This window comes from Heloderma suspectum, chromosome 4 (genome assembly GCF_057233095.1).
Source record: "Heloderma suspectum isolate Gila_16-S chromosome 4, 16-S_ref, whole genome shotgun sequence".
In the NCBI taxonomy this organism is placed as follows: domain Eukaryota; kingdom Metazoa; phylum Chordata; class Lepidosauria; order Squamata; family Helodermatidae; genus Heloderma; species Heloderma suspectum.
Window position 1 is genome coordinate 158,578,821 of NC_139461.1, and position 27,268 is coordinate 158,606,088.

The following is a 27,268-nucleotide window of genomic DNA, read 5'->3' on the forward strand; positions in this document are numbered from 1 at the left end:
TGAAGTAGTTTTTGCAACCCCAGGAAGCAGCTGCTGTGGTTCTTTTCACGGCACCTGCAAGGAGGGTGGAGGACGGATCGGAATTCAGAGTTCCCCTCCCAAGGTGGCAGGTGTGTCTACAGCCTTGGGGGTGGGAATCTGAAAAATCTATAGTCCCTGGATGTTCTCTCAGGGACCATAGGATTGCTGTCTTAAAATGCCCTTTAAACAGGGGTGCTATTTGTGGCTTGGACTTTAATCCACTTTGATCAAAGATGGAATATTAATTCTTCAAGTGACGTTTACTCATGGCTATGTCTTCTTGTCAAATTGATTCATACAGTATCTTTTCCATTTCCAGGATCACTTCCACAACTGATCCAAGAAGGGCTGGGCATCTGATCAGTCAAAAAAGATTTGGTCAACTGACTGTCAGATACTGATCACATAATGCAAGGAGGGGGAACTCATGGCCCTCCAGGTGTTGTTGAACTGCAACTCCTATCATCCCTCACCACAAAATTTACTGGCTAGGGCTCGTAGAAGTTGAAGTCCAACACCATCTGGAGGGACACATTTTCCCTTCCCCTGAGAAAACAGTTAGGTATTTTTAATGTTTTAATATGAGAAGATCATCATCAACCAGAAGTTGAGTTGAGAGCCTTGTGGCAGAGAGTTTCATAGACCCACGTCTCAACATTTTAGTAACGGAAACAAATGTGGGAAAACCTACGTGGTTTTCCCACAGTTAGCAATACTCTCAAAAGGTGACAATAACCTACCTACCTGAGGCTTCAAGGCGATGATCCATCTGTGTGTGGATTGTACTGAAGGTGGAGGCTCACATGATAGAATGTTCCTCTGAACAAAATAAACTCTTCCACATAGAAAAGTGGCATGTCAGGGAGAAAAGTTCTAGGTTACACTACTACTTGACACACTAGTTCCTTAAGTAGAGGGAGATCTGTTTTATGGAGGAGCATTCCATCATGTGAGCCCCCACCTGCAGCACAAAAAGGTACAGCACATGTACCACTTCACTAAGTCAGTGAGAACTAGGACCAAAAGATAGCACTGAGGAGTGTGGAACAAGACAGCAGTCTGAGGTTTCATTAAAAAAAAAAATCTTTATAGCTCTTATGTATGTAAAAAAAATCCTAGAAAATGTAACACCAGTCTGAAGCAATGCAAGGCTGGGCACCGGTAAAACTGTCAGTAGTCAATAGCTACTGGTTCTTCACTAATATGCATTGTAACTTTTCTGTCCGTCCACCCCCAGTTCCCAACTCTCAGTTCCCAACTCCATTCCCAACTCTCAGTTCCCACCCCCAGTTCCCAGCTCTCTGCCTCCACATACCTAATGATGCTTGGTGCTCCAACTATGCTATCCACAATTAACTATACAACTATCCTATTCAGCTAACAAAGTCCAAAGTAAAATTGTTGCAATAAAAAAGGTTAGACAAACAGGAACACAATAGTTAATAATAATTTGAATAAATTACGTTTCCCCCCTTTTCTTCTTGTATGATGATTTTTTAAATGATTATGTGCTTCCTGACCTGTTAAAACTATAAACAGGTATAAAACATAAATTAAAGACATCTCAACAATTAAGGTACTCACCCTTGGCTGGAACCAGCCACAATAAGGTGCATCCAGTTCAAGTATTGCCAGGGAAATGAGGAAGGAGAAAAGGACATATCAGAACGAGTGTACCACATTGCAGGTAGCATGAACAAGTTCCAACCTACATCATGTAGCAAATGCCTCCAATTCCCATAGAATGCTAAAGGTCCATAGAAAATGAAACCAAAACTGCAGTGATAAAGCTTCCATTTGCCATCTTCCCCCAACAGAAAATCACAAAGCATATTATTGGTCTTAGGGCCAATTCAGGCTTTATGGATTATTAGAAAAAGGACTGAAAATAAAATGGCAAATATAATACCATTATATACAGTTATGGCATGCCAACATTTGGCAGGGAATGTGCAATTCTGGTCACCCCATCTCAAAAAGGGTATCACAGATCTGGAGAAAGGACAAAAATGAAAGCAATCAAGAAGCTGAAGCTCGTTCTTATGAGGAGAGACTAAAGCATTTGAGGCTTTCTAGTTTAGAGGGGGGGAAGACAACTAAACGGAGACAAACTTGGGGTATATAAAACTATGAAGTGCAGGAAAAGGAAACAGAAATGGTTCCCTTTCAACACTAAAGCTCAGGGTCATCCAACAACGTATTCAGTTTGTAGGTTCCAAAAGAAACTGCCTTCTTCACATAATCAATATTTATGTGAAAAAATATATCTTATGGAATATATTTCAACAAGATGTGGCAATGGCTTTAAAAGGCAACTAGACAGCTTTATGGAGAATCAAGAGCCATGACAGTAAACAACAACAACAACAACAACAAAACCCAGAACCTCTACATTCAGAAGCAGGGTCTAAATAGCTAAATAGGGTCTAAAAAGTTCTGGGCCAAATACAAGATGGCTCTCTGTCATGCCCTACCTGTCAGTTTTCCAGGAATATTTGGATGGCCACTGATCAGGATCAGCCCAAGACATTTTGCTGCCTGAGACACAGTAGCAAATGGCGCCACCCACCCGCCCAGGTCAAGATGCAGAGTTCCCAAAGCCAACTAAGTTATTGTGGCACATGAGGCAGAAAACCCCCAAGGCACCTCTCCCCATCCTTAGTAGTAGAACTACAATAACAATTTGCCTTTTCATGACAACCAAAACTTGTTGCCTGAGGCGGCCGCCTCATTCTGCCTAATGACTGGTCTTGCCTGGCCAGTAATGGAGATAAGGTGATGAAACAGACGGGTTTGCTCCTTGTCAACTGTGTATCTTCCAGTGAACACTCACGTATGAAGGACAGCTGTGCATCAAACACATGCCAACATATTTCAGGGAGTGGCAATTAGCTTTTATTCCCTGGCATGTGTCTATCATATGCATGGGCTTCCCCTTTAAACAGTACGGCTGTTCACAAGGAGATAGGCAATGAATAAATGACAAACTTGCTGTTCACATAACGCGTGAACCATCCCTTAGTCCAGTCTCCCACTATAGCTATGGGCTTCTTGTGGATAACCCCCAAAGGCATCCCCTCATTGATTCCTGCTCCCAAGTGTATTACTCACATTTGGCTTGTGCAGTTGAGAAGGTAACAGTCAGCTTGGCAAAAAGCTCATCATTCTCAAAACGATCCTCCTTTGCTTTGACCCAGAAACAGTCTTTAGATAGTTCCTGAACTGTAATCTGTAGGGGAGGATGCAAGACAGTCAGGACGCATGACACATATGCACATAAACATCCCAATATATTGCTGTGGCAGATTCATTATGAACTCCTTGTGCATTTTTTAAAAAAAACGAGCCATCGCATCTTAAAGAGTAATAGAGTTACAATGACATAGGCTTTTGTGGAACTGAGCCCATTTCATCAGATCTAAGAAGTGTTCACGTAGGTTAGTAGATACATTGCTGTACTACAATTTATCTGAAAATGTTATTCTATTCAATTTGGGCTGAATTGGAACTGAGCTTCTTTCATAGTACAACTGTCAAATTAGCACAGCAGAGCTAGAAAGACAGCATCATCACCAATAACTGCTGTTGTAAATGGGTGTCTAATCCTGTCTTGTATACCTTGGTCTCTGCAGGTTTAATGCTGCATATTACATTTCGTGGTCATTTAACCCCATCATTTAGATTATTTTTTTTACTATTTGTTTACATTAAAAATTATAGGCCACTTTTTTGGCCTAAAAAGTGCCCTCGAAGTGGGATACAAAAAAGACTAAATGTACAATAAAAATAATCGAGTAAAAAAGCAAACATTAAACAACAACAAATAGACCATTAAGCAGCACAAAAACAGGAACACAAGCAGCAGTGGAACCAATAGATTGGGGGTGGAGGGTGGGGAACACCTCTACTATTGAAAGCACATTAAAAATGTCAGGTTTTGCAAGTCATCAAAAGGTTGATAAGGGGGAGGCCAGGGGAAGTAATTCCCTAGGCTGGGTGCTGCAACCAAGACGGCCCTGCCCCACATTACCACCAACCATTCTTCTGAAGTTGGTGGGATATGAAGCGGGGCCTCCTCCAAAGATCTCAGGGGTTAAAATATCCCAGTCCCAAACTGTATAGGGCTAGCGTATGCGCATCTGTTCATATCTTTACCAACTGAGGACAACACTTCATGCATCTGAAAAAGTGGACTATAGTTCACAAAAGTTTATGCCGCAATAAAACTGTTAGCGTTTAAGGTTCCACAAGATCACTCTTCCTTGTTTTTGCTACCCCTCTGGAATCTTCGAATGATTGCCATTATTAAAAAATGGCATTTCCAGGATAGTGCCTTGAAAATAATTGATTCCATAAGCTAATGTTTTTGCTCTTAGCCCACCCATAAATCCACTAGGGTGTGGGGGGAAAGAAAATCTGTACCAGCCCTAACACAACAGGAGACCCTAACTCAGTACGACAGGAACCGCAGCAGCTGGCTAATAAATCTCTCTTCACCACCACTCAATGCCAAAAGAGACACTACGTGGAGGAGTGGAAGGGGTGAACGCAGTTCAAGCACCACTGGTAGACTAAGGAGCTCAGATGGCTGGTGAGAGGGAAAAGTCACCAGCAATGGGTGCAGCATTTCTAGGAATCAACTAGCAGAACACCACCTTGGACCAGTTAGTTCTCCGCAGCTGAACTTCCGGTTTATACAGCTTCTTTGGAGCCAATCCAAATGGAAGGACTGGAGCTGCAGCTGCCATTGGCCCAAATCCAGGTGGCATGGGAGGAGGCGGCACCCCAAGAAGAGGCGGCGGGGGAGGCGGCATCCCGGCCATCCCAGGAAGAGGCGGCGGAGGAGGCGGCATCCCGGCCATCCCAGGAAGAGGCGGCGGGGGAGGCGGCATCCCGGCCATCCCAGGAAGAGGCGGCGGGGGAGGTGGCACCCCGGCCACCCCAGGAAGAGGCGGCGGGGGAGGCGGCATCCCGGCCACCCCAGGAAGAGGCGGAGGGGGCGGCGGCATCCCGGCCACCCCAGGAAGAGGCGGAGGGGGCGGCGGCATCCCGGCCATCCCAGGAAGAGGCGGAGGGGGCGGCGGCATCCCGGCCATCCCAGGAAGAGGCGGAGGGGGCGGCGGCATCCCGGCCACCCCAGGAAGAGGCGGAGGGGGCGGCAGCATCCCCGCCATCCCAGGAAGAGGAGGCGGGGGAGGAGGGGGAGGAGGCACTCCTGCCACTCCAGGAAGCATTGGTGGTGAAGGGGGAGGTAAAAGAGCTGGTTGCTGTGGTGCAGATGAAGAGGTAACATGCTCCAGTTCCTTCTTAATATCTTCAAGTTCCTTTGTCAGTATAGCAATCTGTAGTGGGGAGAAGAGGTAAAACAAGTAAGGTTAGCAGAGCATCACATTTCCAAGCCAGAAAAAGAAAGAGCAGCCTACATGATGCTGCCCCATCTCTGCACTGGTATTACTTCCTTGACTTTTCTTGGTACAGCTGGTATTTGGGAAATGTATGAACACGTACAATATGATGGAACTGGGAAGGTTCCTTGTATCTAACATTGCTGACCCTGAGCAATGAGGCAAATGCAGAGAACAAGCTAGTCATAGTGCAATGGCTGTATCTAGGCCACTTCACAAGAGACCAGATCTGCAGAACTAGGTTCAGTCTAGTCATAGAGACACACTCAGAACTCTCTACTCCCACCTGGATTACTGCAAAGTCTTGTACAGCTGATGACCTTCCAGAACAATGTGAAGACCTTTTTTAGGCCTTCAGTTTTTGTACATCGTACAGTATTTGCACAATATTATACTAGCAGAAAAGATAAAAGAGGTGGCGTTATCCTGCTAGCTCAGGGGTGGTCAGGTCAGACATCTCTAGAAACAGATGCAGTTAGCACACTAGCCTCAGCTGTGCAAATGCACTCCTGGGCACCCAGGTTCAGGGCTGAGTCCGGCTCCAAGGGGGAGGGGAGCACCGTTTCCTGGCTCCGAAGTTAGAGACAAGAAACTGAACTAACCTATGCACACACACCCCAACACTGTCTCGCAGGGCACAGGATCACTCCCTAGATAATTGTTATCTCATGTTTATCAAATATTAATTGCAGCAGATGAGGATGAAATTATTTTAAGTTAAAATGGGGAAACATGTTAAGCAATTACCTGGGGAGGTGGTGGGCTCTCCCACACTGGAGGCCTTCAAGATGAGGCTGGACAGCCATCTGTTGGGGATGCTCTGACTTGGATTCCTGCATTGAGCTGGGGTTGGACTTGATGGCCTTGTGGGCCTCTTCCAACCCTACTATTCTATTCTATAGACATTTATGTGGATCAGTGGAGATGCATCTTTTATAATGGACCTAACAACTCCCCATGTGTTAATTAAAAATAAAATTTCTATAAGGTACGGTACTGTTGGTATATGACACCATAAAAACTGGCAAAGATATACCCTAACGTTAATAGAGCTTCTTGGAAATGTGGGAGAGATAATGCAAGTTTCCTTCTTCACACATGGTGGACTTGTAAAAATAAAATAAAAAATCAGAATTTTGGGGGAAAAGATTATAGCCCCTTTGAACAGAATGACTGGATATCCTATACCTATGAATCCTATGTACATCTTGCTTGGGTATCTTAATGCTGTCATAAGAAGCAAGGAAATATTTTAATACCTGCAAAACTAATCATAGCTACAAAATGGAGATTGCCTCAATGGTTAAATTAATGGAATTTGTTCACCTACATGAAGGTAGACAATAACAACAAAAATTTGAACAACTTTGGGTGCCATTTATTCCTCACATGAAACAAACAATGTAATTTGGACATCAATAAATATAGAGCTTTTACATTATTCGAGTAATGTTTTTGATGTGGACATTGGATCATTATATATTTATTATGAAGGTAAGGCAAATTAGGAAGACTTAGAATGTTTGGTAACTGTTAATTGTTTAGAATTATTTGAGCATCTATGCCTACGTTTAATTTTGTATTTGTGACTTGTAATTATATTTTGTATGTTTGTACATTTACACTTTAAAAAAAGAGCAGAGGAAAAACCGACAACAATAAAGAGCATATTCAGTGAGGTTCCTGCCTGCTAAGAGAGCTCATCCTAATTTTGTTTACTAACAGGAGAGAAGGGCAGTTCCAGCACCAAAATACAGAATAAGAAGTGATTCTTGGATAGAAGCAGATCCTTTCCCCCTCAATGTTAGGCATATGAAGGGGGCCAAGAAAAGGGAACACTCATTTGCCAGTTTCCTATCTTCTTAGGATGACAGGTACAATCAGTGTACTATCTATATATCCTAAATCTAGCCATGTTTTTTTAAGTTCAAAGTACATTTCCATCCTTCCCTCTTCTTTAATTCAATTTACACAGTTGTACCTGGATATTCCTTTTGCTCTTATAATTTCCCTTCAAACATATCTTTGCCTCCTTATTTCCCTCTTCTCCTGCCTAGAGTATGTACACCCACCAATTGTTACTGTATTTGTTGGTTGTTTCTTATCCTATCCATTATCAGCTCAATTACTATCTTGTAATATACCTTCCCCCCTTCATGGATCACTGCCTTGTTGTGGCGAAGGGGCTTGCGTAACTCAGTGAAGCCATAAGCTATGCCGTGCAGGGCCACCCAAGACGGACAGATCATGGCAGAGAGTTCTGACAAAATGTGGTCCACTGGAGAAGGAAATGGCAACCCACTCCAGTATCCTTGCCAAGAAAACCCCATGGAACGTATCACAAGGCTAAAAGATATGACACCGGAAGATGAGCCCCTCAGGTCGGAAGGTGTACAATACCTTCCTGTGTACAATACCACTGGGGAAGATGGTGTACAATACCACTGGGGAAGAGCAGAGGGTATTTCCAAGTAGCGCCAGAAAGAGTGAAGCGGCTGGGCCAAAGCCGAAAGGACACTCAGCTGTGGATGTGTCTGGTGGTGAAAAGAAAATCCGATGCTGTAAAGAACAATATTGTTTAGGAACCTGGAATGTCAGATCAATGAATCAAGGTAAGTTGGAGGTGGTCAAACATGAGATGGCAAGATTGAACATCGACATCTTGGGAATCAGCAAACTAAAATGGACAGGCATGGGCGAATTTAATTCAGGTGACCATCATATCTACTACTGTGGGCAAGAATCCTTTAGAAGAAATGGAGTAGCACTCATAGTCAACAAAAGGGTGGGAAAAGCAGTACTGGGGTACAATCTTAAAAGCGATAGAATGATCTCAGTACGAATCCAAGGCAAACCATTCAACATCACAGTAATTCAAGTTTATGCCCCAACCACTGATGCCGAAGAAGCTGAGGTTGATCGGTTCTATGAAGACCTACAACACCTTCTAGAACTAACATCAAAAAAAGATGTCCTCTTCATCATAGGGGATTGGAATGCTAAAGTAGGAAGTCAAGAGATCACCGGGATAACAGGCAAGCATGGCCTTGGTGTACATAATGAAGTAGGACAAAAGCTAATAGAGTTTTGCCAAGAGAACACGCTGATCATAGCAAACACTCTTTTCCAACAGCACAAGAGACGACTCTACACATGGACATCACCAGATGGTCAATATCGAAATCAGATTGATTATGTCCTTTGCAGCCAAAATGGAGAAGCTCTATACAGTCAGTAAAAACAAGACCTGGAGCTGACTGTGGCTCAGATCATGAGCTTCTTGTTGCAAAATTTCGGCTTAAATTGAAGAACGTAGGGAAAACCACTAAACCATTCAGGTATGACCTCAATCATATACCTTATGAATATACAGTGAAGGTGAGGAATAGATTTAAGGGATTAGACCTGATAGACAGAGTGCCTGAGGAACTATGGACGGAGGTCCGTAACATTGTTCAGGAGGCAGCAACGAAATCCATCCCAAAGAAAAAGAAATGCAAGAAAGCACAGTGGCTGTCTGATGAGGCTTTACAAGTAACTGAGGAAATCAGGGAAGCAAAAAGCAAGGGAGAAAGGGGAAGATATATCCAACTGAATGCAGAGTTCCAGAGAATAGCAAGGAGAGACAAGAAGGCCTTCTTAAATGAACAATGCAAGGAAATCAAGGAAAACAACAGAATGGGAAAGACTAGAGATCTCTTCAAGAAAATCGGAGATCTCAAGGGAACGTTTTGTGCAAAGACGGGCATGATAAAGGACAAAGAAGGCAGGGACCTAACAGAAGCAGATGAGATTCAGAAGAGGTGGAAAGAATACACAGAAGAACTATACAGGAAAGATCTGAATGTCCCTGATAGCCATGAGAGTGCACTCACTGAACTTGAGCCGGACATCCTAGAGAGTGAAGTCAAGTGGGCCTTAGGAAGCATTACTAACAACAAAGCTAGCGGAGATGACAGTCTTCCAGCTGAGCTATTTAAAATCCTAAAAGATGATGCTGTTAAAGTGCTGCATTCAATATGCCAACAAATTTGGCACACTCAACAATGGCCGCAAGACTGGAAAAGGTCAGTTTACATTCCAATTCCAAAGAAGGGCAACGCCAAAGAGTGTTCAAACTACCGCACAATTGCGCTCATTTCACATGCCAGCAAGGTGATGCTCAAAATCCTACAAGCTAGGCTTCAGCAGTATGCGAACCGAGAATTACCGGAAGTACAAGCTGGGTTTCGAAGAGGCAGAGGAACAGATCAAATCGCCAACATTCGCTGCATCATGGAGAAAGCAAGAGAATTCCAGAAAAACGTCTATTTCTGCTTCATTGACTACGCTAAAGCCTTTGATTGTGTGGATCACAACAAACTGTGGCAAATTCTTAAAGTGATGGGAGTACCAGACCACCTTACCTGTCTCCTGAGAAATCTGTACGAGGGTCAAGAAGCAACAGTCAGAACCAGACATGGAACAACCGAATGGTTCAAAATTGGGAAAGGAGTACGACAAGGCTGCATATTGTCACCCTGCTTATTTAACTTATATGCAGAGTACATCATGAGAAATGTCGGGTTCGATGAATCACAGGTCGGAATTAAGATTGCTGGGAGAATTATCAACAACCTCCGATATGCAGACGATACCACCCTAATGGCAGAAAGGGAAGAGGATCTCAAGAGCCTCTTGTTGAGGGTGAAAGAGGAGAGTGCAAAAGCTGGTTTGAAACTCAACATTAAAAAAACGAAGATCATGGCATCTGACCCTGTCACTTCCTGGCATATAGAAGGGGATGAAATGGAAGCAGTGACAGATTTTACTTTCTTGGGCTCCAAGATCACTGCAGATGGTGACTGGAGCCATGAAATTAAAAGACGCTTGCTCCTTGGGAGGAAAGCTATGGCAAACCTAGACAGCACAGTAAGAAGCAGAGACATCACCTTGCCAACAAAGGTCCGTCTAATAAAAGCTATGGTTTTCCCAGTAGTAATGTATGGCTGTGAGAGCTGGACTATAAGGAAGGCTGAGCGCCGAAGAATTGATGCTTTCGAACTGTGGTGCTGGAGAAGACTCTTACAAGTCCCCTGGACTGCAAGGAGGTCAGATCAGTCAATCCTAAAGGAAATCAACCCTGAGTGCTCATTGGAAGGACAGATACTGAAGCTGAAGCTCAAATATTTTGGCCACCTAATGCGAAGAGAAAACTCTCTGGAAAAGACCCTGATGCTGGGAAAGACTGAAGGCAAAAGGAGAAGGGGACGGCAGAGGATGAGATGGCTAGATAGCATCACCGATGCAATGAATATGAACTTGAGCACACTCCGGGAGAGAGCGCGGGACAGGAAGGCCTGGCGTGCTATGGTCCATGGGGTCACGAAGAGTCGGACACGACTGAACGACTGAACAACAACAACAAAATATACCTTCCATTCATTCTCTCCTCACATCAATTCTTTCCTTAAGGTAAAAGAAACCCCTTCTCCTTCCCATGTTCTCCTCCTCAGCTCTTTAAGGCATAATCCCATCCGTTGTTTAGAAAGAAATAAGTCCTCCAAGCATTCCCCAGTCAGCATTGGAGTTGTGGTTTTTTCTGTCTAAACATGCATAGGATTGCACCTTTAAATACTGAAATGACAGGCATGCTGTATTGAATGTAATCATCTTCTTTACACTACATATTCTCTTAGTGCAAGGATTCTCGGACCACAGGACGGATTCCTTAGAATCTATGTGGAGAGAATATTATACTATTCTATGATTCATTTCATAGAATCACAGAATAGTAGGGTTGGAAGGGGCCTATAAGACCATCGAGTCGAACCCCCTGCTCCATGCAGGAATCCAAGTCAAAGCATCCCTGACAGATGGCTGTCCAGCCTCATCTTGAATGCCTGCAGCGTGGGAGAGCCCATGACCTCCTTAGGTAATTGGTTCCATTGTCGTATTGCTCTAATGGTCAGGACGTTTTTCCTGATGTTCAGCCGGAATATGGCTTCCTGTAACTTGAGCCCATTATTCCATGGGCCCATTGAGCCCATTATTCCAGTCTTCTCTTCTCAAGGCTAAACATGCCCAGTTCTTTCAGTCTCTCTTCATAAGGCTTTGTTTCCAGTCCCCTGATCATCTTTGTTGCCCTCCTCTGAACCCTCTCCAGTTTGCCTGCATTCTTCTTAAAGTGCGGTGCCCAGAACTGGACATGGTACTCCAGATGGGGCCTAACCAGTGCTGAGTAGAGGGGAACTAATACTTCCCGGGATTTGGAAGCCATGCTTCTATGAATGCAGCCCAAAAGAGCATTTGCCTTTTTTGCAGCCACATCACATTGTTGGTTCATATTCAGCCTTTGACCTACAACAATTCCAAGATCCTTCTCGCTTGTAGTGTTGTTGAGCCACATATCCCCCATCTGGTAACTGTGCATTTGTTTTCTTTTTCCTAGGTGCAGAACTTGGCATTTATCCCTACAAAATGTCATTCTGTTGTTTTCTGCCCAGTGTTCCAGTCTATCAAGATCACTTTGAATTTTGTTTCTGTCTTCCAAGGTATTAGCTATTCCACCCAATTTTGTGTCATCTGCAAATTTGATCAGCATTCCCTGCACCTCCTCCTGCAAGTCATTAATAAAAATGTTGAACAGCACTGGGAAGCACTCTTCCCAGTTTGAGGAGATCCCATTGATAAGCTCTCTTTGAGTCTGATTCTGTAGCCAACTGTGGATCCACCGGATCGTTATTTCATCTAGCCCACTTTTCACTAGTTTGCTCATCAGGATATCATGGGGCACTTTGTTGAATGCTTTGCTGAAGTTGAGGTACAGTCAGGGCCGGAAATATTGGAACAAGGATAACTGTTTTGGCAGTTGGCCTCTGTACACCACCACGCTGAAGTTGAAAGGAAACACACCCAGATGGGAGCAAAGTCACGACTTTCAGCTTTAATTCAAGGGGTTTGACAAAAGTGGGGCATTAACCATTCAGGAAGGACAGCCAGTGGCATACACACACCCCATCGTTGGGGGCTCATAAGTAATGGAATGAATGGCTGACAAGCAGCTGCATGTCCAGGTGTGGCTTGTTTCCTGTGTATGATCAATCAACTGGTTAAAGGGCTGGAGGTGGTTCTGAGTGTTACATTTGCATTTGGTAGCTGTTCACTGGAACTCCCAACATGAGGTCCAAAGAGGTGTCCATGCGAGTGAAGGAGGCCATCATTAGGCTGAAGAAACAACATAAACCCATCAGAGAGATAGCAGAAACAGTGGGAGTGGCCAACACAACAGTTTGGAACATCCTGAAAAAGAAGGAATTAACTGGCAAGCTCAGCAACAGCAAAAGGCCTGGAAGACCATGGAAGACAACTAAAGGGGATGACCGCAGAATTCTGCTCATGGTGTAGAGGAACCCTTTCACAACATCTAGCCAGGTCAAGAACGCTCTTGCGGAGGTAGGCATGTCATTGTCAACATCTACAGTCAAGAGATGGCTTTATGACTGTAAATGCAGAGGATTCACAACAAGGTGCAAACCACTAGTAACGCTCAAGAACAGACAGGCCAAATTAGCCTTTGCCAGCAAACACCTAAAAAAGCCTGCCCGGTTCTGGAATAAGATTCTTTGGACTGATGAAACCAAGATTAACTTGTACCAGAATGATGGGAAGAGAAAAGTATGGAGAAGGAAAGGAACAGCTCATGATCCAAAGCATGCCACATCATCTGTCAAACATGGTGGAGGCAGTGTTATGGCATGGGCATGTATGGCTGCCAATGGAACCAGGTCACTGGTGTTTATTGATGACCTGACTGCTGATAAAAGCAGGATGAATTCTGAAGTGTATAGGGCTATACTTTCTGCTCAGATTCAGCCAAATGCTGCCAAACTGATAGGACGCCGCTTCATATTGCAGATGGATAATGACCCAAAACATATAGCAAAAGCTACCCAAGGGTTTCTCCAGGCAAAGAAGTGGGATGTTCTTCAATGGCCAAGTTAGTCACCTGATCTCCACCCAATAGAGCATGCTTTTCACTTACTGAAGACAAGACTGAAGGCAGAAAGACCCACAAACAAGCAGCAGCTGAAGGCAGCTGCAGTAAAGGCCTGGCAAAGCATCTCGAGGGAGGAAACTCAGCATTGGGTCATGTCCATGGGTTCCAGACTTCAGGCAGTCATTGACTGCAAAAGATTTTCATCCAGGTATTAAAGGTGATCCTTAAGTCTGAAATGATGTTGGTTTGTTCCATTACTTATGAGCCACCAACGATGGGTGTGTGTGCATGACACTGGCTGTCCTTCCTGAATGGTTAGTGCCCCACTTTTGTCACACCCCTTGCATTACAGCTGAAAGTTGTGACTTCGCTCCCATCTGGGTGTGTTTCCTTTCAACTTCAATGTGGTGGTGTACAGAGGCCAACTGCCAAAACAGTTATCCTTGTTCCAATATTTCTGGCCCTGACTGTATATGATGTCCACAGCATTCCCACAGTCCACAAGGGAGGTTACCTGATCAAATAATGAGATCAGATTCGTCTGGCATTTGTTCTTGACAAATCCATGTTGGCTTTGAGTAATCACTGCATTGTGTTCAAGGTGCTTACAGATGGATTGCTTTATCATCTGCTCCAGAATTTTCGCAGGGATTGATGTCAAACTGACTGGTCTGTAGTTCCCAGGTTCCTCCTTTTTACCCTTTCTGAAGATAGGGATATTAGCCCCTTCCAGGAATGTAAGATCTATGAGCCAGGGCAAATTGGATGTGGTTATTGGGGAGATGTCAAGATTAAATATAGACATTTTGGGTGTCAGTGAACTGAAATGGACTGGAATGGGCCATTTCACATCAAATGACCACCAGATCTACTACTGTGGACAAGAGGACCACAGAAGAAATGGAGTAGCCTTCATAACTAATAATAAAGTGGCTAAAGCAGTGCTTGGATACAATCCAAAAAATGACAGAATGATCTCAATTCGAATTCAGGGTAAGCCATTCAACATCACAGTGATCCAAATATACGCCCCAACCACAGATGCTGAAGAAGCAGAAGTAGATCAGTTCTATGAGGATCTGCAGCACCTACTGGATAGTACGCCAAAAAAAGATGTTATTTTCATTATAGGAGACTGGAATGCTAAGGTGGGTAGTCAAACGACACCTGGAATTACAGGCAAGCATGGTCTGGGAGAACAAAATGAAGCAGGACGTAGGCTGATAGAATTTTGCCAAGACAACTCACTGTGCATAACAAACACTCTCTTCCAACAACCTAAGAGAGGACTTTATACATGGACTTCACCAGACGGTCGACACCGAAATCAGATTGACTACATCCTTTGTAGCCAAAGGTGGTGGACATCTATACAGTCCGTAAAAACCTGGAGCTGACTGTAGTTCAGATCACGAACTTCTTATTGCACAATTTAGAATCAGACTAAAGAGAATAGGGAAGACCCACAGATCAGTTAGATATGAGCTCACTCATATTCCTCATGAATATGCAGTAGAAGCGAAGAATAGATTTAAGGGACTAGATTTAGTAGATAGTCCCGGAAGAACTATGGACAGAAGTTCACAACATTGTTCAGGAGGCAGCAACAAAAAACGTCCCAAAGAAAAAGAAAACCAAGAAGGCAAGATGGCTGTCTGCTGAGACACTGGAAGCAGCCCAAGAAAGAAGGAAAGCAAAAGACAACAGTGATAGGGGGAGATAAAATAAATATCCCAAATAAATGCAAAATTCCAGAGGTTAGCCAGAAGAGATAAGGAACTATTTTTAAACAAGCAATGCGTGGAAGCAGAAGATAATTGAATAGGAATGACAAGAGACCTCTTCCAGAAAATTAGAAACATCGGAGGTAAATTCCAGGCAAAAATGGGTATGATCAAAAACAAAGATGGCAAGGACCTAACAGAAGCAGAAGAGAGCAAGAAAAGGTGGCAAGGATATACGGAAGATCTGTATAGGAAGGATAATAATATCGGGGATAGATTTGACGGTGTGGTCAGTGAGCTAGAGCCAGATACCCTGAAGAGTGAGGTTGAATGGGCCTTAAGAAGCATTGCTAATAACAAGGCAGCAGGAGATGACGGTATCCCAGCTGAACTGTTTAAAATCTTGCAAGATGATGCTGTCAAGGTGATGCATGCCATATGCCAGCAAATTTGGAAAACACAAGAGTGGCCAACAGATTGGAAAAAATCAACTTATATCCCCATACCAAAAAAGAGAAGCACCAAAGAATGTTCAAACTATCCAACAGTGGCACTGATTTCACATGCCAGTAAGGTAATGCTCCAGATCTTGCAAGGTAGACTCCAGCAATTCATGGAACGAGAATTGCCAGATGTACAAGCTGGGTTTAGATAAGGCAGAGGAACTAGAGACCAAATTGCCAAAATCCACTGGATAATGGAGAAAGCCAGGGAGTTTCAGAAAAACATCTATTTCTGTTTTATTGGCTATTCTAAAGCCTTTGACTGTGTGGATTATAACAAACTGTGGCAAGTTCTTGGTGGTTTGGGGATACCAAGTCATATTGTCTGCCTCCTGAGTAATCTGTATAACGACCAAGTAGCAATGGTAAGAACAGACCATGGATCAACAGACTGGTTTAAGATTGGGAAAGGAGTACGGCAGGGTTGTGTACTCTCACCCTACCTATTCAATCTGTATGCAGAACACATCATGCAACGTGCTGGGCTTGATGAAGCCAAGGCTGGAGTTAAAAGCACTGGAAGAAACATTAACAATCTCAGATATGCAGATGATACCACTTTGATGGCTGAACGCGAGGAGGAACTGAGGAACCTCATGGCGAAGGTGAAAGAAGAAAGTGCAAAAGCTGGGTTGCAGTTAAACCTCAAAGAAACCAAGATTATGGCAACCAGCTTGATTGATAACTGGCAAACAGAGGGAGAAAACGTGGAGGCAGTGACAGACTTGTCTTTCTAGGTGCAAAGATTACTGCAGACGCTGACTGCAGCCAGGAAATCAGAAGACGTTTACTTCTTGGGAGGACAGCAATGACAGATCTTGATAAAATAGTGAGGAGCAGAGACATCACACTAACAACAAAGGTCCACATAGTTAAAGCAATGGTATTCCCCGTAGTAACCTATGGCTGCGAGAGCTGGACCATAAGGAAGGCTGAGCGAAGGAAGATAGATGCTTTTGAACTGTGGTGCTGGAGGAAAATTCTGAGAGTGCCTTGGACTGCAAGAAGATCAAAACAGTCCATACTCCAGGAAATAAAGCCAGACTGCTCACTTGAGGGAAGGATATTAAAGTCAAAACCGAAATACTTTGGCCACATAATGAGAAGACAGGATAGCCTGGAGAAGATGCTGATGCTAGGGAAAGTGGAAGGCAAAAGGAAGAGGGGCTGACCAAGGGCAAGTTGGATGGATGATATTCTTGAGGTGACGGACTCGACCTTGGAGGAGCTGGGGGTGGCGACGGCCAACAGGAAGCTCTGGCGTGGGCTGGTCCATGAAGTCACGAAGAGTCGGAAGCGACTGAACGAATAAACAACAACAACAAGTCATCTGGCACTCCACCCGTCCTCCATGATTTCTCAAAGAGAATAGACAGTGGTTCTGAGAGCTCTTCTGCCAGTTCCTTTATTACTCTAGGATGCAGTTCATCTGGCCCTGGAGATTTGAACTCAAAGTAATTAGGTGTTCCTTGCCATATGCCTATCAATCTCAAGCTGCAATCCTGCCCCTTCAGCCTGTACTTCGCCTTTGCCAGGGGGGGTCATAGACCCTCTTTTGGGAGAAGACTGAGCACTTCTCATTCTGAGTAGTTCTCAATTCTCAATTCTGAGTAGGAATTGAGCACTTCTGCCTTTTCTTTGTCATCTGTCATCATTTTGCCATCCTTATTTAATAGTTGAACCAGCATTTCTTTCCTTGTCTTTTACTATGTATGTATCTGAAGAAAGCCTTTTTGTTGCTTTTAAGCATCCCTCACTAACCTCAGCTCGTTCTCAGCTTTAGCCTTCCTGAAGCCATCCCTGCAATTCTGTGCTACCTGCCTGTACTCTTCCTTTGTTGCTTGTCCTTCCTTCCACTTCCTATATGTGTCCTTTTTTGTTTTCAGGTCATCTCAAAGCTTGTGTGAAGCCACATCGGCTTCTTCTGTTGTCTTCCACCTTTTTTTCTTGTTGGAATTGTTTGTAATTGTGCCTTGAGAATTTCCTTTTTTAAAAACTCCCACCCTTCTTGGACTCCTTTTCTCGTTAGAGTCACTTGCCATGGGACTTTACTTATCATTGTTCTGAGTTTATTTTTCCCCTTTGGCCAATATAAATCCAGGTAGTATTTATAATGGCTGTCCTCAACCCACATCACATGCCTGATCATTACCTCATCATTCAGCTGGGAGCTAGCAGTTTCCAGACTTTGCTTCTCTGAGCTGATCTGCTGTTTCTCGGTTTCCAGTGTTCCTTTCTCTTGAAGTAAATCTTGGATTTTTTTCTCAAGATCACTCTCCTTCTTCTTCATTTCAACTTGCAATTCATGGCGTGCAGTCAACTCAGAATCCAGCTGCGGGGAAGAAATATTTTATACAGCAATCATTCCAATGTACTCATAGAATCATAGAATAGTAGGGTTGGAAGGGGCCTACAAGGCCATCGAGTTCAACCCCCTGCTCAATACTCCATGTTACTTAGCCCTCAAGCTAGAGTCATGTCTACCTTTTGGGGCTGTATAATCCAGATAAAGTGAATGAGGAATATGAAAATGGCTTCTATAAACAGAATTTGTTAACAATTAGTCTCTGTAGTTACCAGGGACAAAAATGTAATGGGAAAGTGCTGATGGACAAAAATTTTAGGTGCAACAAAAGAATTAGGCAACTTGTAAAAAATGAGGGAATGGGCAAACTCAGTGCTGGGTTAAAGTGGCCTTTCAAATTATGTTCCCTGTTAATACAGGTTTACTGTCAGAACACTGGAAAAGCCTCCTCCTAACTATACTGGAAAGTCAACCCTCTCTCTTTTCATCTTTGTCAGAAGGAACAGGAAGAAAACAGCTCCAATCCAGCCTTCTCAACGTAGATGTTGGTGTTCTTACATGTTGCATTTTATATTTGGGCTTGTTTTAAAGATGCCTGTAATCCACTTTGAATTTATTTGGTAAAGAAAAGTGGGATATAGATTTTAAAATTAAATAAATCTTACTGGGCAGCAGCAACTCTACTCACCGAGCAAGGAGAAGGTAAGGAGACCTGTTCAAAGTACTATGTAGGGAAAGCAGCTGGCAATATACATATGAAGCTGACTAAGGCAGACCATTGATCCATCTAGCCCAATACTGCCTTGGTGATGGCAACAGCTCTCCAGAGTCTCAGGCAGAGATCTTTCTCAGCCCTGCTGTTACCTGTGACACTTTTTACTGGAGATGCCAGGGATTGAACTGGGGACATTTTATACCAGGCTAACCTCTGCCACTGAGCTATGAACCTTATCTAGATTTTTTAAAAAAATTAGGCACTCAAGAATTTTTACTTTATCCCATCAGAGACATTAACTAATTGTTAATGTCAGAGACATTAACTAATTAACTAAGTCATTCTTGTCTTTCCTGGAAGCCAAACTGACATTCAAGCTGAGGCTATGATATAGAGGGAGGGAATCCTGGCTTCTACTCAGTCAAAACTGGAGCAGGGTTTTCAGTGTGACTGAAATATCTTCCAGATGGGACACAACTGAAGTTGGGAGCTGGCAGACCAGTTATGGTCAAGGGCAATACCTGTCCAGGAACATTCGTATGTTTCTGTGAAGGCTACCACATCCATTCATAAATTAAGTTCTCTTCCTGAATGGTTATGTCAGTGACCATGCTCAAAACAATTGAGCTGAGAGCCATTGCCCCTGCTCTCTAAACCCTTTCTCCGATGCCAGCCTTCCCCTTTCTCCAACTGCTTCCACAGTGAAGCACATGAGCAAAGCTCTCTGGATTTACAGTCTAAGCTGAGCAGACATGACAAAAATGACTGGTGAGGAAGGAGTTGGACAAGAGTAGCAGAGGATGAAATAGGGGAGGGTAATAATAGTATTGTTTTATAAAGAGACTCAAAAACTATACACTGTACAAATATTACAATTAAAACAGATTAAGCCTTGACCAGTGACTTACAATCTAAAAGGACAAGATGATAAGGGAATGGAGAGGAGAGGTTAGAGGTGGAAGGCTCAGGAGAGCAGAGAGATGCCCTTGCAAAGAGGAAGAGGGGTGGATATAAGGAGACAGTGAGTTCCAGAGAAAAAAGGCAGCAAGAGAGAAAGGAAAAAGGTGTGAAATAGAAACAGTAACCCAAGATTTAAAGAGAGCAAAGCCAAATAAAGACAGAGAAGACTGGTAAGATTTAAAAACAAAAAGCAGTGACTTAAACTGGATTCAATAAGGAAATAGAAGCTAGTGCAGCAAAGGAGAAATATGAGATATGTGGGGTGGGGAGCAAACTATTATAACCTTCTTCTCCAATTCCATGGCTTTAGCTTCACTTTTTGCCACCTTCGTTTGATCAATCATGTTATCTACAGAAAACAACAAACCAGTTAAGTGCATCATAATAAAACCTTCCTTGTACACCACCTCCTGTCGTGAACTGTACATTGTCTAGACAGTGCCCTGTTTTGCCCACCCTTCATCTTCCTCACTTTGAGATGCAAGCTAAGTCAATGCAGAGTCTGTCTCTCATATTCACATGCCCCTGCCTTTGAGATGTTCCTCAAAACTTAAAAGCACTCTGTGTGTGACATTGCTGCTGTATTGCACTAGTATGGTAGCCCTTTGGATAGGCTGAGATAACTTTGCACTAAAACTAAATAAATAGGAATTCTGCATCTGAGCCTACAATCTCAGTAAGCAATACAGAATTCTGCAAACTGTATTTGTTGAGAAAATTAAGCACCATTACATCTATTTGCTTATTCTGTGCGATTTGCTTGTGATGGGAAAGGGCAAAGAGCTATACTGCTGTGTTGGTATCACATATCATGGCATCTGGGGGAAAATACATTTTGTAAAGTTATCGAAGAATAAGATATAGCTGTCTAGCAGCAGAGCAAATTGTATCCAGACTCACCTATTAGTCCCTCAACACTAAGGTGAAGGTGCTTGCGCTTAAAATCTGGATCAGCACCATTCTTGTGCAGGACTATCTGTGAAATGCACTCATCAATCAGCTTAAAATACTGAGGCCTAAAGCAGGAGAAAGAAAATGTTTAGTGCTGATATTCAGAAGTACTGGCTTCCCAGATGAGGTGTCCCATGCCCATAAAACCTACAAAGAAATGCCTATGTCTGAACCACACAAGATGGCCTACTGTAATTCCTATACACCAGGGATGGAGAAATTGTGGCCCTCCAGATGTTGTTGGGCTACAACACCTATCAGCCCTCACTATTGGCTGCACTGGTGGGCTGATGGGAGTTGTAGCCCACCAACATCTGGAGGGCTAGACGTTCCCCACCCCTGCTATAGACCCATGAGACAGAGCTCCTATCTACTCCCCCCATCACAGCAACGCCTTGCAGCTGAAGATTCCTCTTTCTGTCCTACCCCCTCCTTTTGTTTTACTCCAGTTTAGTGTTCTTACTTCTCCAGCAAAGGAGATCATTTCCTTGTCATGGTGCTGGAGCTTGAGCACCTCAATGATGCCATGAGCTAAACCTGAAGGGACACCCAAGACGGGAAGGTCATGGCAGAGAGGACAGACTAAATACGATCCCTGAGGAAGGTAACAGCAATCACCCCAGTATTCTTGCCATGGAAACTAAATGGATCAGTACAACCAGAGATATGTTGGTATACCATCGGAAGATGGGACTCCCAGGTCGGAAGATGGTCAAAATGCTACTGCGGAGGAACAGAGGATAAGTTCAACTAGCCCCAGATGTGATGACGCAGCTAGCTCAAAGCTGAAAGGACGGCTAGCAGCCGATAGTGCTGGTAGTGAACGACGAATCCGATGTTCTAAAGATCAACACACCATAGGAACCTGGAATGTAAGATCTATGAGCCAGGGCAAATTGGATGTGGTTATTGGGGAGATGTCAAGATTAAATATAGACATTTTGAGTGTCAGTGAACTGAAATGGACTGGAATGGGCCACTTCACATCAGATGACCACCAGATCTACTACTGTGGACAAGAGGACCACAGAAAAAATGGAGTAGCCTTCATAATTAATAATAAAGTGGCTAAAGCAGTGCTTGGATACAATCCAAAAAAACGATAGAATGATCTCAATTCAAATTCAGGGTAAGCCATTCAACATCACAGTGATCCGAATATACGCCCCAACCACAGATGCTGAAGAAGCAGAAGTAGATCAGTTCTATGAGGATCTGCAGCACCTACTGGATAATATGTCAAAAAGAGATGTTATTTTCATTACAGGAGACTGGAATGCTAAGGTGGGTAGTCAAACGACACCTGGAATTACAGGCAAGCATGGTCTGGGAGAGCAAAATGAAGTGGGACATAGACTGATAGAATTTTGCCAAGACAACAAACACTCTCTTCCAACAACCTAAAGGATGACTTTATACATGGACTTCACCAGATGGTTGACACCGAAATCAGATTGACTACATCCTTTGTAGCCAAAGGTGGCGGACATCTATACAGTCCGTAAAAACAAGACCTGGAGCTGACTGTAGTTCAGATCACGAACTTCTTATTGCACAATTTACAATCAGACTAAAGAGAATAGGGAAGACCCACAGATCAGTTAGATATAAGCTCACTAATATATCTAATGAATATGCAGTGGAGGTGAAGAATAGATTTAAGGGACTAGATTTAGTAGATAGTCCCGGAAGAACTATGGACAGAAATTCGCAACATTGTTCAGGAGGCGGCAACAAAAAACGTCCCAAAGAAAAAGAAAAACCAAGGAGGCAAGATGGCTGTTCTCAAGGCCAAACATGCCCAGTTCTTTCAGTCTCTCTTCATAGGGCTTTGTTTCCAGTCCCCTGATCATCTCTGCTGACCTCCTCTGAATCCTCTCCAGTTTGTCTGCATCCTTCTTAAAGTGTGGTGCCCAGAACTGGACACAGTACTCCAGATGAGGCCTAACCAGTGCTGAGTAGAGGGGAACTAGTACTTCCCGGGATTTGGAAGCGATGCTTCTATTAATGCAGCCCAAAAGAGCATTTGCCTTTTTTGCAGCCACATCACATCGTTGGCTCATATTCCGCTTGTGATCGACAACAATTCCATGATCCTTCTCGCTTGTAGTGTTGTTGAGCCACGTATCCCCCATCTGGTAACTGTGCATTTGGTTTCTTTTTCCTAGGTGCAGAACTTGGCATTTATCCCTATTAAATGTCATTCTGTTGTTTTCTGCCCAGCGCTCCACTCTATCAAGATCACTCTGAATTTTGTTTCTGTCTTCCAAAGTATTAGTTATCCCGCCCAATTTTGTGTCATATGCAAATCTGATCAGCATTCCCTGCACCTCCTCCTCCAAGTCATTAATAAAAATGTTAAAGAGCACTGGGCCCAGGACTGAGCCCTGAGTTACCCCACTCGTTACCTCTCCCCAGTTTGAGAAGGTCCCATTGATAAGCTCTCTTTGAGTCTGATTCTGTAGCCAACTGTGGATCCACCGGATCGTTGTTTCATCTAGCCCACTTTGAGCTAGTTTGCTCATCAGGATATCAAGGGGCACTTTGTCGAAAGCTTTGCTGAAGTCGAGGTATGTGATGTCTACAGCATTCCCACGGTCCACAGGGGAGGTGACTTGATCAAAAAATGAGATCAGATGTGTCTGGCAGGACTTGTTTTTGACCAATCCATGTTGGCTTCGAGTCATCACTGCATTGTTGTCAAGGTGCTTCCAGATGGATTGCTTTATGATCTGCTCCAGAATTTTCCCAGGGATGGATGTCAGACTGACTGGTCTGTAGTTCCCAGGTTCTTCCTTTTTACCCTTTTTCAAGATAGGGACAACATTAAGCCTCTTCAAATCATCTGGCAATTCACCCGTCCTCCACGATTTCTCAAAGAGAATAGACAGCAGTTCTGAGAGTTCTTCTGCCAGTTCCTTTATTACTCTAGGATGCAGTTCATCTGGCCCTGGAGATTTGAACTCATTCAAAGTAATTAGGTGTTCCTTGACCATATGCCTATAGATCTCAAGCTGCAATCCTGTCCCTTCAGCCTGTACTTCGGCTTTGCCAGGGGGCTCATAGACAGTCTTTTGGGAGAAGACTGAGCCAAAGTAGGAATTGAGCACCCCTGCTTTTTCTTTGTCATCTGTTATCGTTTTGCCATCCTTATTTAATAGCTGAACCACCATTTCTTTCCTCTGCCTTTTACTATGCACAGAGCTGAAGAAAGCCTTTTTGTTGTTTTTAGCATCCCTCGCTAACCCCAGCTCATTCTCAGCTTTAGCCTTCCTGACGCCATCCCTGCAATTCTGTGCTACCTGCCTGTACTTTTCCTCTGTTACTTGGCCTTCTTTCCACTTCCTATATGTGTCCTTTTTTGTTTTCAGGTCATCTCTAAGCTTTTTGTGAAGCCACATTGGCTTCTTCTGTTGTCTTCCACCTTTTCTTCTTGTTGGAATTGTTTGTGATTGTGCCTTGAGAATTTCCTTTTTTAAAAGCTCCCACCCATCTTGGGTTTTCTCATTAGCGTCGCTTGCCATGGGACCTTATTGATCATTGTTCTGAGTTTATTAAAATCAGCTTTCCTAAAATCCAGCGTACGCGTTTGACTACACTCGGCTTTTGCTTCCCTTAGAACCAAGAATTCAAGTACAACATGGTCGCTTTCCCCCAGAGTTCCTATAACTGCTACTTTATCCACTAAGTCATCTCTGTTGGTTAGGATCAAGTCAAGGATAGCCACCCTCTAGTTCCTTACTCTACTTTCTGTAGGAGGAAGTTATCCGCCACACAAGTCAGGAATCTCCTGGAGGGGCCATGTTTTGCAGAATTTGTCTCCCAACAAATATCGGGGAAATCGAAGTCCCCCATTACTACTACATCATGCTTCCTTGAAACATTGGCTATTTGCTTTTCAAAAGTTTCGTCCTTGTCTTCTCCTTGATTGGGTGGCCGGTAGTAGACTCCGACCATCAGGTTCCTTTTATTCTTTGCTCCATTTATTTTGATCCAGATGCTCTCGATGGGGCTACCAAGCTCCTCCTCCTGTATTTCTGTGCAGAGATATGTATTTTTCACATACAGTGCAACCTCACCTCCTTTTCTGTTCCTCCTGTTCTTTTTGAACAAGTTATATCCTTCAATTGCTGTATTCCAGTCATGAGAGGCATCCCACAAAGTCTCAGTTATACCTATCAAATCATAATTTCCCTCTTGTATTAAGAGTTCAAGTTCGTTCTGTTTGTTTCCCATACTCTGGGCATTAGTATATAGACATTAAAGACCACGTGCTTGATAGTCTGGCTTCCTTCCTACATGTGTCTGAAGACTATTATTGGGCGCTATTGGAGCTGTTCCCTCCGTTGCAGTGCATGTGCCTACGTCCATTGTTACCCCCAACTTTACATCTCCCTTCCCCGTAGGATTCAGTTTAAAGCCCTCCTGATGAAGTTCTTCATGCTGTGGTCAAACACATTCTTCCCAGCCTTTGTGAGGTACAACCCGTCCCTTGCCAACAGCCCATCTTCCAGGAAGTATAGCCCGTGGTCCCAGAATCCAAATCTCTCTCGTCGGCACCACCTTCGTAGCTAGTCATTCACCCGGAGTATTTTTCATTCCCTTTCTATCCCTCTTCTAACTACTGGAAGGATGGATGAGAAAACTATCTGGGCCCCAAAGGTCTTCAGTTTCCTTCCCAAAGCTTCAAAGTCTGATGTGATTTCTTCGCAGCTCCGCTTGGCGGTATCATTTGTTCCCACATGGATGAGAAGAAAGGGATACCTGTCAGTGGGCTTTATGAGTGTAGGCAACCTTTCAGTCACGTCTCTAATCTGTCCTCCCGGGAGACAACATACCTGGTGAGTCCACGGGTCTTCGCAACATACTTGGGTCTCGATCTCACACAGTAAGGAGTCTCCCACTACTACCACTCTTCTTTCTCTTCTTCTTCTTGTAGGCCTGGGTTTCATCGCCTCTGTTTGACTGACCTTCAGCCTCTTGCTCACTCTCATGTAGGTTCCCCTGTGATTCTTCCTTTGCAAGCTGTCCTCCAGTCTCATCCGCAAGTACCTGGAATCGGTTCCACAGCTCCATTGGTTCCACTGGTGGAGAGTGGCATCTAGTTCTTCTTCTCCTAACTGTCACCCTTTTCCAAGGAGTATCCTCTAATCCATTTTTCTTCACCTCAGCATTTCCCACTTCTGCCTCAAGCTTGCTGTTGCTCTTCAAGCTTCTGGTCTTCCCTTTGCTGCTGTAGTTCCCCCATTCTGTTCAAGAACTCTTCGTGTTCTCTTATTCCCCAGAAAGTCGACAGTCACCACTCCAGTCCACTTACTTTTTCTTCCAGCAGCGTGATCAACTTGCACTTGTTGCAGGTGTAGGCCATGTTGTTCTCAGGCAAGAAAACAAACACTGCACACACCTTGCAGGTCACCACCACTGGAGAGTCTTGTCCTTCCATAGCCTCTTTTCCCTTTTTGTGTCTAGCTCTGTGATTGTTCTAGACTAGCCTGTGCCTGCTCCTCTACTCAGTGGAGGTTAAAAGCAGAGTCCCACTGGTGTGGAAGTGTGTGTTACAAGACAAATAAATGAAAAAAAAGTTAGTTAAAAAAGAAAAAAAATGTTAGGGGCCTCCCCCTTGACCTCCCCTGGCCAACTCCTGTTTGCTCCCCCTGTTCGCTCACTCTGGTCGCTCGCTCTCTGGGAAGTTGCTTGCTTCTGAAGTCCCTGGACCAGCTGGAGCAGCTTGCTCTACTCTGCTCTGCTCAGCTGGGAGGCAGGAAACAGGCTCCAGTAATGCTCAAAATCTTGCAAGGTAGACTCCAGCAATTCATGGAACGAGAATTGCCAGATGTACAAGCTGGGTTTAGAAAAGGCAGAGGAACTAGAGACCAAATTGCCAAAATCCACTGGATAATGGAGAAAGCCAGGGAGTTTCAGAAAAACATCTATTTCTGTTTTATTGACTATTCTAAAGTCTTTGACTGTGTGGATCATAACAAATTGTGGCAAGTGCTTGGTGGTGTGGGGAGACCAAGTCATATTGTCTGCCTCCTGAGGAATCTGTATAATGACCAAGTAGCAACGGTAAGAACAGACCACAGAACAACGGACTGGTTTAAGATTGGGAAAGGAGTATGGCAGGGTTGTGTACTCTCACCCTACCTATTCAATCTGTACGCAGAACACATCATGCAACGTGCTGGGCTTGATGAAGCCAAGGCTGGAGTTAAAATCGCTGGAAGAAACATTAACAATCTCAGATATGCAGATGATACCACTTTGATGGCTGAAAGTGAGGAGGAGCTGAGGAACCTCATGACGAAGGTGAGAGAAGAAAGTGCAAAAGCTGGGATGCAGTTAAACCTCAAAGAAACCAAGATTATGGCAACCAGCTTGATTGATAACTGGCACATAGAGGGAGAAAACGTGGAGGCAGTGACAGACTTTGTCTTTCTAGGTGCAAAGATTACTGCAGACGCTGACTGCAGCCAGGAAATCAGAAGACATTTACTTCTTGGGAGGAGAGCAATGACAAATCTTGATAAAACAGTTAAGAGTAGAGACATCACACTGACCACAAAGGTCTGCATAGTTAAAGCAATGGTATTCCCTGTAGTAACCTATGGCTGCGAGAGCTGGACCATAAGGAAGGCTGAGCGAAGGAAGATAGATGCTTTTGAACTGTGGTGTTGGAGGAACATTCTGAGAGTGCCTTGGACTG

At 43.9% G+C, this 27,268-nt stretch overlaps 1 protein-coding gene across 4 annotated transcripts in view; it reads right to left on the reverse strand.

Annotated features, from left to right (window-relative positions):
* DIAPH1 (diaphanous related formin 1) overlaps positions 1-27,268 on the reverse strand; it is a 189,257-nt gene that overhangs the window by 61,108 nt on the left and 100,881 nt on the right. For 3 of the 4 annotated variants that reach the window (XM_084850935.1, XM_084850931.1, XM_084850934.1), the window contains 6 exons: positions 20,512-20,627; positions 19,896-19,960; positions 17,784-17,963; positions 4,677-5,363; positions 3,133-3,250; positions 1,606-1,611 (listed from right to left, as the gene is read on the reverse strand). In XM_084850935.1, coding sequence (XP_084707061.1) covers positions 1,606-1,611; positions 3,133-3,250; positions 4,677-5,363; positions 17,784-17,963; positions 19,896-19,960; positions 20,512-20,627 — 1,172 coding nt within the window. The remainder of the gene's footprint in view (positions 1-1,605; positions 1,612-3,132; positions 3,251-4,676; positions 5,364-17,783; positions 17,964-19,895; positions 19,961-20,511; positions 20,628-27,268) is intronic. The other variant, XM_084850933.1, reaches the window with a different exon arrangement.